The 13,272-nt window shown below is 47.2% G+C and overlaps 1 protein-coding gene across 1 annotated transcript in view; it reads left to right on the top strand.

Annotated features, from left to right (window-relative positions):
* Positions 1-305: 305 nt before the first annotated feature.
* Positions 306-13,272, top strand: part of CDYL2 (chromodomain Y like 2) — a gene marked incomplete at its 5' end in the record, with an annotated part of 52,202 nt that continues 39,235 nt past the window's right edge. The window contains 2 exons of the mRNA XM_084256835.1: positions 306-395; positions 4,293-4,884. Of these exons, the coding sequence (XP_084112961.1) occupies positions 306-395; positions 4,293-4,884 (682 nt within the window). The remainder of the gene's footprint in view (positions 396-4,292; positions 4,885-13,272) is intronic.

Raw genomic sequence — 13,272 nt, 5'->3', positions numbered from 1 at the left:
ACATCTTTCTTCATTGCTTGTCTCTGCATGTTGCTGGTCTACAGCGTTGGCACTTTGCTGGGCCCTGCCTTGTTTTGCGTGCTTCCTGCTGCTGTGAAGCCAGGTGCTAAGAACTTGGCCTCAGGTGTCAGGCAAACTAGGGTTTCTACTCCTGGCATATCACCTACTGACTGTGTGAGAGAAACTTACCTGAGCCCACCTGCAAGATCAAGGGTGAGCATAATGACCAGCTGAAAGCCTGGGTCCAAAGGCAAAATCTGACACCTCCTAACCTCACAGTTCCTGGGATTTAGCATGTATCAGGAATGGCTACTGTCATCATCGCTATTCCTAGTGAGGTGGCCAGCCACTGGTCCCTGCATCCGTGCATCAGAATTTCCCTATGTCCACCTGCAGTAGGTTAGCATCTCATATTAACCGGGATCACAGGGAGTAAAGATTAGCTAATGATTTGGTCAAACTCTAAGGAATAGCTCAGAGTCTCAGATTGCTTATCTTTGAAAAAAGAAGCTGGCATGTGTGTGAGCCCACAAATTTTAACACCAGCCCAAGTTTGTTAGTACAGGGACAAGGAAGAGAATTGATAAATGCTTGCTCAGGTAATGCACGGGGCCGTGCAGGTAGGCTGGGGGTACAAGGGGGCAGGTGCCAGTACCAGAGGACCCACGTCTCTGTTTTTAATAGGTTTGATGAAGTTGGGGGAGCTTACAGGGGAGAAAAGGATTTCCCAGAAAGAGTGTTCCATTTTTATGCAGTTCTAAATATCGCCAGCCTTTGTATTAACAGAACACATAAGAATTCTGGTTCTGTTGAGATTTTCCCAAGAAGAGAAAAGACTGTCAGAAAACCTACACAGAGATGTGAGGAAGGAGATTAGGGCCCAGGAGATGGTAGATTCAAAGTATGAGGGACTATGTGGGAGCCAGCTGTTTTCTGAGCAAGTGGAGGCATTTTGGTCTTTCAGAAAAAGCAGTCGACTTTCTGAACTTGAAGGCAATGTTCACTGTATTTTCAAAATGTTTAGACCATGGAGGAGATAATGTATATAAAAGCACTTTTGTTAGCTGAAGTTTCATGCACATCAGAGCAACCCCACTTATCTCCTTGTTGTGCCTTGTGGTGCTCAAGATACTTTCCCCATATCTTGTTCCTGCTCCCAATAACTCTGCATGTAGCTGCTGCTACTATTAGCTCTACTTTACAGATGGGGACACTGAGGTTCAGAGAGACTGACTGACTTCCCCAGGGTCATATGCATAAGAGTTACTGAGACAACATTGCCCCTGCCTCCCAGGCTCTTAGGGATGATGACATTAATGCTGTTGGTCATTGTTTTTGGTTTAATTTAAGTAGACACCCTTGTTAAGCCACCCTGTGGCTTTGTGGTTGGGACCAGAGGTGGAAGCTGGCATTTCTGTCCCCTATAAAGCCACTTATGTCTCTGTGACTCAGTTTGCTAGTAATTTGGTGGGAAGAAACTATCTCTCCCTCTAGTGGGTCTTCACATAGTGTGTGGATACTGCACCCTTGCTGACTCTCCAGCTTCTCGAGCGGTCCTGTTCTGTGTTATCTTCCACACCTGGAAGGACTTGTCTAAGTAGTTGGACTCATTCTTCTTTCAGAATGGAGTTGATTATCCCAAGGCAGGGTCCTATTCTGTTTAGATAGCACTAAGGTTTGTGCAAGATGAAGTGACCTTTACTGTGGAATGCAAAACTGCTTATTTGTGTATGCTCCACAACCACTCTATGAAGTAGGGCTGCTATTTCCTCTTGCTGTATGAGTCATCTGAGGTCCAAAGAGGTTTAGTAATTTGCTCAAGAGCACATGATAAAAAACATAGCAGATTTAAACCAGATAGTCTTGCTCTATAGCTTGTGCCATTAAATAGTATACTAAGCTCATTTGATGACTAAGTGCCATCCATCCATTCACCTTTCCATTCCTGAACTCACCTCTCTACCCACCCTTTCACCTATTACTCATCCATTCAGTTAACTTTCCATGTATCCATCATCCATCCACCCACTCATCCTATGACCCACCCCTCTGATCATCCACCCATTTATCTACCCACTCATCCTACTATCCACCCATCTGTTCATCCATCCATCTGTCATTCATTTATCATCCATCCATCCATCCATCCATCCATCCATTCATTCACCCACCCACCCCTTTATTCATTATATTGGCTATTTTTCTCACATGGTTTTTGCATCATTCTGGGGAAGAAGTTTCTCCATTCTGGCAGCCAAGCTTGTGCTTTCCTCGATATCAACACAAATCCCTTAACTCCCAAGAAATATCTGGACTTATTTCTAACATTCCTAGGTTGGTGTTCTCAGGAATAGTGCTATTTTAGGTTGTGCCAGGTTACTTGTTTATTTTCTCCCTGTAAGCCTTCAGAGGGTTTCTCCCTACAAAGTTCTACAAATATGCAAAGCTGCAGACTCTTCCAGAAACAGTGGCTTTCTGAAGCATTTTCACAAATTAAAACTCAATTAGCCCCATTCCTTGAAGTAAGATTTGAATTTGGATTAGTTTAGCATTATTTTACCTTTTTAAGCTGTTATGCAGTCTATGTGATATATCTAAAAATTATGTAATAAATCTAAAACAGATGTTCCCAGAGCATTTTATAAAGAAGTGAAATTTAATAGAAATAGAACAATTTGATTTGAGATAAGTTAATTAGAATTGTCTGTGAAGAAGCAGTATCATTAAGAGACAGTATGGCTTACCTACTCCTAAGTGTAAAACAATGAAAGTCATTTAATTATTTTGCATAGTCTCCATTGTTTATAATCCAATTGGAAAAAATCTTGCTTTTCAGTTTTATTTACGTTTTTATTATGGAAAAATTCAGACATGTAAACATAAACCATAAACAGTTATATAGTGAACTCTCATGCACCCATTACCCATCTTCAACAATTATTAGTTATAATTGTACTCATTTCTCTCATTACTTTACATAAGTTTCAAGGATATTTTTTTCACCACTTAATTTCATTGGGTCAAAATTCCATTCTTGAAAAGTACGTTATGTTGACGTGGAAATATAATACAATTTTGAATATAAGTAGCTTACTTTGACTCTATATGGCTGACTCTTTACTGAAATATAGCTCTTTTTGGGGGAAGGAGGATATTGGAAATTTTCTGTTATTTTTAATTTAAAAAATTCTAAATCTGCAATAAAGTTGAAAGAATAATAAATGAGCCATCACATTTACTTCTCCATAAATCTGTTATTAGGATCAGTACTGGCATTTTCCTAAGTGTGAGGTTTTCTGACCTGTGAAGGTACATGGACACTAGCACATGGTTTGAGAACCAGACACACAGAGAGTCAGTTCTCCCTCTGCCCTATCTTAGCCGTGCATTGTAGGCATATTGCATCATACTCAGTATCTTCATCTATCAAATAGGAATACTAGTAATATACACCCCATGGGCTTATGCAAGACACATTATAGGCTCTCAGCTGATGAGTGACATATCTCCTTACTTCCAAATAGCAACTGGAGGAGCTGAATGGAGCAGGGGGTGGGGGTGTTGGGCTTTGCAGATTCAAGTCATTTTTTAAATAGGGAAGATTTTTGCAGATGAGATAGTTGGTATCATCTAGAATATAGGTCTGGAGTGAGAGTGGTTTAAACCCCAATTCTGCACTTATCAGCATGGAGCAGGAGTGAGTGACTCAATGTATCTGGGCCCATTTCCTCACTGTAAAATGGGAAGACCACATGTGGTGGTGGTGAGGAGAAAATTAAATGGGAGAGTGTATGCCCAGCATAGTAGTGCCTGCTCCCAGCTGCCCAGAGTGTTCCTCTTTTCACTATGATTCTAAGTCAGGATATATGGTAGCACAGTGCCTACCATATCCATGCTCAATAAATGTTACTATTATAATAAATGCTGAAAAACCCTCACTGAATTGTTCTTTGAATGTCTGATTCTACTTTGGTGCAATAAAAACAATAAAGGTCTTTCATGAAAGCTCAGAAGGCTATATCGAGCAAGTGTCAACTTTGGACAGACAGGTGCATGTCACCAGCTGGGCTGGGCATCACACATCGCCGTGGAGATAACCTGGGCCCTTGGTTCCCTCCTGATGTACTAGAACGAACCAGCTTCTAGAATGCTGGAAGTGTGTGCTTCTGAAGGGCTTGCCCATGGCCAGGCCGGATGCCTCTACCCAGAGGGCTGGTGCTGTTCTGTTGCCTGGGACTGGTATGCTTTTTTCCTCCTGCTCTCTCTTCTGACTTTCTCTTCTTCCCTTCCAGGTTGAAAGGATTGTAGACAAGAGGAAGAACAAGAAAGGAAAGTGGGAGTATCTTATCCGATGGAAAGGCTACGGGAGCACAGAGGACACTTGGGAGCCGGAACACCATCTGTTGCACTGTGAGGAGTTTATCGATGAGTTCAATGGGCTGCACGTGTCCAAGGACAAGAGGGTCAAGTCTGGGAAGCCAGCCAGTGCTTCCAAGCTCCTGCGTGACAGCCGAGGCGCGCCAGTGGAGAAACTCTCGCACAGGCCTTCAGAATCTGGCAAGAGCAAAGGGACTTCCCATAAACGGAAGCGGATCACTCCCTCCCTGTCCAGACCCAAGAAAGGGTACTCAGCCAAGCCCCCTCCTGGAGGCGATCGGGCCACCAAGACAGTGTCTTACAGGACTACCCCCAGTGGCTTACAAATAATGCCCCTGAAAAAGGCTCAGAATGGGCTGGAAAATGGGGATGCTGGTTCTGAGAAGGACGAGAGGCATTTTGGAAACGGGTCCCATCAGCCGGGTTTGGATTTGAATGACCACGTTGGTGAGCAAGACCTCGGTGAATGTGACGTCAATCACACGGCGCTGGCAGAGAACGGGCTTGGTATGTGGCTTGTGTTTCTCTTGCGTTTGCCTCTGGTGCTGGCAGACCAGCATCAGAGCTTTGCATGTAGCTTTGGGGAGTCACCAGACCCCACCCACCCCATTAATGGCTCTTAGCCAGGCAGCGACTCGCCTTTGTCTCTCTCAAGTAGGGCCATGTGGATTTGGTGAGGCGTCCATAGTGGTTACAGGCACTCCGTATGTGGGGAGGAGGCACTGATGTTCCAGAGCCCAGGCCTGTAATGGTGGAACATTCCGGACTGAACTTGATGACACGCCTGGCCACGGTGACCACTCTAGGGCCCTGACTCGTGTCCCAGAGGGTAGATGTCTGTCTGGGACAGAGTGACCTCATAGAGCCCCTGCTTTCTACTTCATCATGCCCCCTGGGATATAAGCTAGAGAGGTGGGGTCTGGGTTGGGGTCTGCTGCTTATTCTCAAGTCCTCCTTCAGACAGCATTCTCCAAACATTAGGCTAGACTCTTGCCTTTCACTTAATTTCTATAGTAGGTCCTAATGTGACTCTGAACCCCCTCCTCTGTGTTTTCTTTTGATTTGTACCTTCTTACTCCCTCTTGGAGGCAACACAGCAGAGATGATAGAATTCCCTCCTCTCACCAAGTCCCTGCAGGTAAAGTTAAGGAAAGAGGAAGCCATGATCCAGGGAATTCACACTTGCAAACCTGATGTTTCCTCAGCAGTCACATTGCTTCTTGACTGAGTTCCTGGTGGCTTGAGCCTTCCAGGCTAGCCATCTGCACCCCTTACATGTGTGCCCCCATATCTCAGATACCTATGTGTCTTTGTGGTGGCGTTTTACCTTTAGCTGCCAGAGCCTCAGCCTCATGCTTTAAGAATAGGCCAGAGATGCCCTGGATGGAACCAGACTGTGTGTGGGAAGAGGGGTGCTGGCGTGCAGGTGGGGCAGCCTGGAGGAATTCACAGAAGGATGGGCTGATGGGGGGGCATGCATGGGGAACCAGTGATTTCAGGGTCCAGAGTGTGTGGAGCGTTCCTGGCAGGGCAGGGAGTGATGTCTTTAGGGATTCTTGCTGGGGAATCTGAGCAATCACTTTTGAGGTTCCTCTTTCTCCAGAGAGAGAAATTTCACCCAAACAGGATTTATTTAGCAGTCTGCCCTAGATTGACTCACGTTTCCGTCTGGGGATCCCTGATGCTGACATGACTCTGCCTGCTAACATCTATAAAAACTGTTTGTTTTAAAAATTCGTCTCTCGGGGAGGAGTGGGCTTGTGTAAACGAGGCCTGGCACACACATCCGTGTCTGATGTTCCCGTGACAGCTGCGGGCGGTGGAGGAATTCCCGTCTTGGGAAGGGTGCCGGCGAGGAGAGCTTTGGGGGCTCCTTGGGTGCAGGCTCAGGAAGCTGGGCACGATTCCCTGCATCCTGCTGGAGCAGCCCCAAGAGGGAGGGAGAACCACGGGGGAGGATGCTTGGCTGCACGGCAGCGTGAAGGGGAGGAGCCAGACTTGCAAGAGCAGTGGAGACAAAGGTTCCCCTCTTGTTCCATGCAGCTTTCCTGAATGAGGTAGAGCTCCATCGTTGGGCCTCATCCATGCCTCCTGCTGTGTAATTTGGCCATGGGGTGTGGTACCCTAGGACTAGGAGAAATAGGCTGGGCCAAGAGTTCTGGGAGCAGTGGTAATGCCCAGAGTTAACTCCAGAAGCTTCTCTACTCCTTTCTTGTCTCTGCTCTCTGGCTTCTCATTTCTACCCCCTTGTTGACTGTCCTCTAGACCACTTGGGTCCCTTCCTGGATGGAGAGGAAAAAGCTGCCCACCTCTATTTTGTTCTGTTTTGGGTGTTCTGTTTTGGGTGTTTCACATCCCATAGTATTTATTGCTGTCTTTGACATTCCCTATAAGGTGAAAACAACATCTTCAAGTTTGACTGTGTAAGATATTCTGGCACCCCGTAAAAATGCAGATGCCATAAATCTGGTTTATTAAGACTGGGATGGAACCTGAAGATGAGTTTTTGAATAAGAACCTTGGGGTCTCTGACACATTTGAGAGAGGCTTTGTGGCAAAATGGGGGTAGCAGTTATGTCAATTTAACATTAATTCAGCACTTCGTTTTGGAGCACTTCCTCAGGGTCAGCCACCATGCTGGGTGCGTGGAGTAGAGTCATGAGAAGATAGGTGAGGATTGTTGCCCCTGAAACTAGTCTATTCTCTAGTGAGTCAGGAGTGGCTCTTGCTAGGCCAGTGTTGACAGAATCCCGAGGCTGGCTCATTGAAGGAGTAATATGGTTGTGTACATAGTAGGCCTTGACCGTGTATCATCTGTGATCTCTGAGTGATAAATGCCTTAATCACTGTCAATCTTTAACACTCTAGTTAGAACTAGCATATTATCTAGTTGGTTGGTAACTGGGGGGCAGAAAAGACTGGGACCCTTGAGAGAGAGCTTTGTTGTTCCTGACACAGAAGGGGTTTTATGGGTCCAGAAATTGCCAGCTCCACTTAATCTTTCAACCAGAGAGAAGCCTCATTAAAGCCAGACCTTATGCCCTTGCCGTGACCATTTCCAACCAAGGATCCAGTACACATTGGCATGTGGGTGAGCCAGCGGGCTTTTCGGCACAAAGGAGCACTCATCTTTGTCTAGCGGAAGGGGAGGGGAAAATCCTGGCGATGCATTCCTGGCATTTGTTTTGCGGGTGGGCTGTTGCTTTTTGTATGATTTTAACTTCTCTTTGATGAATTCAGGTTCTACATACAGAGAAGCAACTTACGTAACACGTTACTCATTTGCTGCTGCCTTCCCTGATCTGTGCTGTGGGAACAAATGCTAAATCGGGGCTCCAGCGGGTGGTGTTTTGGTTTCAGACTGCATTCCCCCAGCACTGTTTGTGAGGCATGTGCAGCAGCTCAGTACTGCTCCTGCTTCTGATTCTTCTCCCGTAATGACAAATGGCCCTGTGGTCCGGGGACCATCTGCCTCAGCATCCCTTGGGGAGCTTGTTAAAAATGGACTCCGCCCCCATTGAATGAATTGGGATCTCAGGGGGCAGGGTGCGGGTTATGCATTTTAAATGCTGAATTTTAACATCCATGGGTGTTTCCAGTTCTTCCCGTGGCTGTGGTTGATGGTCAGCGATGGTTCATAGGTCCATTTGTTAAGGTCCAAAGTTCCTCCTTGGGCTTTAAGCTTCTAAGTGGGAATGTGGTTGGCTCCTTCAAAGGCATAATAACTCTAACCTGACAATTTCTCCTCCTTGATGATGAACTTTCTACTGGGCATCTTTTTTCTTTCTAGAACAGACTGGTTCCATCTGTGTGGAGAAGCTGCTGGACTAGCTCACCTCTCCTGTGGCCTGGTCCTGGAGAACTGGTTAGCCCTGTCTTGTCTAGATGGGCCAAAGCTTTGCTACTTGACAGATTCAGATGTGCCCTTTACCTGTGTGAACACTCCTTCGGGCGGTTGCACATCACACAAACACCCGCCCAGCGTTCTCTAAATTCCCACAAAGCCAGTGGCTTGCATTGCTGATGCTGGTCCCGTGCTGATGCTGATGTGTCCCCATCTCTTTAAATCTTGGGAGTCATTTCCCTTCCATCTGATGGCTGGTGTCTGTCGCCCAGCCCTGCGTCTCGGGCTCTGCTTGATCAGTGTTTTCAGGATTGCAGCTGCCGTGGAAGGCGTCGTCCCGCAGGGCAGTGCCACATGTGCTGCATTGATCCTTTAGTATTTCCTCGGCCTCCATGTCTGTAGCATTCATATGTCTCTTCCTAGTCACTCCTTCCTGATTCTTCTTTGCCCCTTTATTGATCATAACGGAGTAAGCGTGTTTGAAAGCACTTGAGAAACCAAGCACACTCTGGGGAGCCACTGTGACTCGGAGGAGCCTTGGGCTTGCAAACACAGCGCTGCATCAGATCTGCCCCTTCTTAAAACACAGTTGGCACCCCAGACCCTAGAGGTTCTGATTCAGGAGGTGTGGTGGAGAGCTTGCGAATCCTTTTCTCTCACAAGCTCCCAGCTGCTGCCGCTGGCCCAGAGACTGTATTCAGAACCACTGCAACTCGAGACTGATGAACACCAGGATGGTTGAGTTGATCATGCTGTGCCAGTGGGCAGTGTTGGGAGGGTGCAGGTGCTTTTGCTCTGGACCTTGAGTTTGCTCACTAGAGTTTGCAAGTTGAACTTTGGGAGATGAGAGTTGTATCCTGGGATTGTTTGAGTGGGGGAGCCCCTGGGGATGAGACCTGGGGTTTATTACAAAGTGCCCTCTGGCAACCTTGGTAGTCCTGAGATGTAGCTGTCATCCTTCCTGTCAATCAAAGGAGGAGAGTAGGGCTACAGTGCTCAAGTTGGGACTAGGAGAGAATTCCAGGTCATTCAACTCCAGCTGATCCCTAAAGGACATCCTGGTTGACTTGCAGGGAGGACTAGGGGTGCCTATGTCCTGGCTCCTGACCAAACAGGCACTGGTTGGAGACGGGGGTCTGATGGGGCAAGGAGCCCTCTCCTTGGCCTCAACCTCGTTGCTTCTTAATGGAGGGATCTAATCTAAGGATTTAACTCCTATTAACTCTTTGCCTTTCAATGTGCAAATCTGGATGAAATAGTAGATCACTAGAAAAATACAGTTTAACAGATTCAAGGACTAGAAAATCTGAATAGAGCAACAACTGTTAACAAAAGGATTAAACCAGTCATCACTAAGCTCTCCGAATAAGCAGAAAGAAGTCACACAAAGCCCAGACAAGGTGACCAAACATTCTAGAACAGCTGATCCCTCTCTTCTCCCGGGGGTGGCCCAGAGCAGGAAAGGAGGTGACACGCTTAAGTCCTTGGCGAGGTCTATATAACCTGGATTTCCAACCCAGACAAGGAGATGAGCAGCAAGGAGAATTACAGATCAGTTTCACTTATAAATTTAGTGGTCCAGAGTAACCCTCCTGGGCCCCCATTATGGTTTCCTTCATACTTCCTCAAGTTTGTGACTGATCCTGAAACTTCTCACTCCATGCCCTGAACTTGACCCCAGCTCATGACCTTTATACTCATCACTGTTTCTCAAGGTAGCAGGGGGAGTTGGCTGGGACAGCCGAGTGTCAGGGGCCACAGGCTGTGTGGAAGGTGTCTCATGGGCCTCTTGTCAAGGAAGCTATCCCTCTCCCTGGACATGGTTTTGTGTTTTTTTTTAAGATTTACTTACTTATGTATACAAGAACTGGGGTGCAGGCCAGAGTGTGGGGGGTGAGAGGATTCACCAGAGACAGAGTGGGGAACAGAACAGGCAGACTGATTGAAATACACTGCTGAGGGGAGCAGTAGGGGAGTCAGGAGAGGTCTGCTGCGCCATGTGGGTAGCTCCCTGGCTGGAGATCAAACTCGTGCTGCAGTGGCTGTGGGTAGCTTCATAGTTTTGAGACTTAACCCCTTGCGCCACCAAGGAGGCCCCATGGCTGTTCTTTTAACACACTTCAAACACCCACTCCCAGGCCAATGAACTCTGATCAACCTTTTTATTTTTTATTTTTTCAAACCAGGTTATTTTCCAAGCCATTAACAACAACAGAAGCCTAAGGGGCTCTTCTGTTTTGTCTTTCAAAGCTTGGCAAGTGAGCGAGTGCCCCAGTGAACCAAGTTACAACCTTTTTATGTGGTGACCTGAAGACCCATCCAACTTGGCCACCGCCTAGGAGTGAAAATTGCCAAGCTGGGGTGGAAAATCTGACAGTCCTCTCAACCATGGCAAGTCCAAGGGGGGAGATCGGGTCTCCCCCCTGGCATCCCAATCCTGGATTTGATTTTAGCATCCAGAAGAGGCTGATTATTTTCTTTGCCATCTCAGATATTGTTCTCCTCTCTTATCTACCTAAAAAAAAAGGCCTTAGGAGCTGTTTCCAAGTGGCCCACTCACTGAAGGTGAACCAAGAAGTAGGGTGGAGAGTGTGGAAGAGCCACCACATCCCAGGTGCCAGCACTAAGGCCTGTGGTCTGCAGAGAGTCTCAAAATGGTAGTAAAGGTCAGGGTTTTTGCTAGTGAAAGGGTTCCCCTCCCCATTGGGTGGAGCTTTTCCTCCTGCCCCCACTGTCCGCACACACAGGTAGCCTCCATCAGTGATGCTGACGATGGTGCTTGGTTGTGGTGGGAGCAGCGGCCCCTGTGGACTGAGCTCCAGCTGCAGGCACAGCCTCACTCTTTGTGTTTGTGTTTGACCTGCTGGCTACTGTTTAACCCCTTGCTGGTTCTCTGGCACAGAAACTTTGCACAGCAAGGCACATGACAAGCTTAACTGTGACTCACCTTGCTTCTCGATAGGGAGAGTGGGGCTTAGGAGTTTGAGGCACAGAGCACAAAGGGGAGGACCCAGGCTGGCTGGGGAACTGGCTGGCAAAAAAAGGCTCTCAGGGCTGTGGCCCATTTCATAAAGGAACAAAAAGGCACTTTCAGGGATTTAGGGTCAGGGCAAGAAACCTTTCCTGGGTCCTAGGATTGTGTGCAGGCCAGCACCCCTTTGAGACTTGATTGTGGTTCCAGAGATGCTCACCCCATACTCTAGGCAGTGCCCAGGGGATTGTGGATCTCTGATCCTGAGTGATTCTCCTCTGAACTTTCAGTTAGAAATCTCTGTCTCTCTCTCTCTCTCTCATTTTATTTTATTTTTTTATTTTTTAAAGTTTTTTTTTTAAGTTCACCTTATTTTTTTAAATTAATTTATTTATTTATACAAGCACTGGGTACAGTCAGAAGTACAGGAGGGTGAGAGAATTCACCAGAGCCAGAGTGGGGAACAGAACAGGTAGACTGACAAATACACTGCTGAGGGGAACAGCAGGCAGCAGGAGAGGTCTGCGCGCCATGTGGGACCCTCGCTGGTGGCCGGGGATCGAACTGGCGCTGCAGAGGCTGCGGGCAGCCTTGCAGCCCAGCGCTCAACCACTGCGCCACCAGGGGAGGCCCTCTCTCTCTCATTTTAAAGGAAGCTTCCTTATTATCAAAGCTTATTTCAGTGCTGGAAGAAAAGGCAAAATATGAAAGTTGTCCATCAGCTGGACACCTTCAACCAAAAGGATAATCTGTGATAGATGCATACGGTGGGATGTTACTTGGTCCTAAAGGGGACGAGGCATGGAGGACCCTGGAACACAAGCCAGTGGAAGCAGCTGGTTGCAGAAGACCACATACTACATGACTATTTGTAAGAAATGTCCAGAGTAGGCAAATCTGGAGAGAGAGTACCAATTCTTGTCTGCCCAAGTCTAGAGGAGTGAAGGGGAGAGACTTCTGGCCCCACCTCCCCTTTGTGCTCTGTGCCTCAAACTCCTAAGCCCCCACTTTCCCCATCGAGAAGCAAGGTGAGTCAGAGTTAACCTTGTCACGTGCCTTGCTGTGAAAAGTTTCTGTGCCAGAGAACCACTGAGGAGTTAAACAGTAGCCAGCAGGTCAAACACCTGTACAGGGCTTCTTTTTGGGGGTATGGAAATGCACGAGAATTTGATTATGGTGATGGTTGCACCACTGCAAATATACTAAAATCACTGATTTGAACACTTAAATGGGTGGATTTTATAGTATATAAGTTATATCTCAGTAAACCTGTTTAAAACAAAAAGATCAAACAGGAACATAACAAGTAGAATAAAAGAATAGCTACTGCTTGCCACGTGTCAGGGAGTCTTCTGGGCACTGTCTGTAGAGATGGATATTCCTTCCTTGGGCACCTTCCCTCACCCCCATCTCCTATACCAGGAAAGTGATGCTCAAGTGCATTGCTCAGGTTTACCCAGGTGCAGCAGAAGGTGGAGCTGGAGGCAACCTCGGTGCCAGCTCCTGAACTGATCCCATCTATAGAATCCAGGTGATGCTTTTGGGCAGGAGCTTGGGGCCAGAGCACAGAGGCAGTGGCTGAATACAGCATAAGTCCATGCTCATAGTTCTGGCTATCACAGGTCTGAAATGGGTTGGCAGAACTATGTTCCTTCTAGAAAGTCTAGGGGAGAATCCACTCTCTGTCCTTTCCTGCTTCTCGAGGTTGACCTCATTCCTCAACATGTGGCTTCAGACCTCTCCTTCCATTGTCAGCTCTCCTTCTCTCTGCCCCTCCACCCTCCTTCTTATACAGCCCTGTGATTGGCCACCTGATGTCATCCAGGATCCCCTCCCTATCTTGAGGTCCCTACCTTAATCACACCTGTGGAATCCCATTCATCACAGCAGGTCACATATTCGCAGGTTCTGGGGATTAAGGTGCTAACCTCTTGGAGCTCATCACCCCCAACATGTAGGAGGATTGAGGGTCAGGGAGTGCATTCAGGTAAATGGACTTCTATGCTTGAATGGGCAAAACGGAAACAAGAAATGTTGGTTTTGTCATCTGGATTAGAAGCAAGTTCAAATGAAACAGTCT

This window comes from Talpa europaea (genome assembly GCF_964194135.1).
Source record: "Talpa europaea genome assembly, chromosome: 16".
In the NCBI taxonomy this organism is placed as follows: domain Eukaryota; kingdom Metazoa; phylum Chordata; class Mammalia; order Eulipotyphla; family Talpidae; genus Talpa; species Talpa europaea.
The sequence above is the reverse complement of the archived record's forward strand: the minus strand, read 5'-3'. Positions and strand labels throughout refer to the sequence as shown.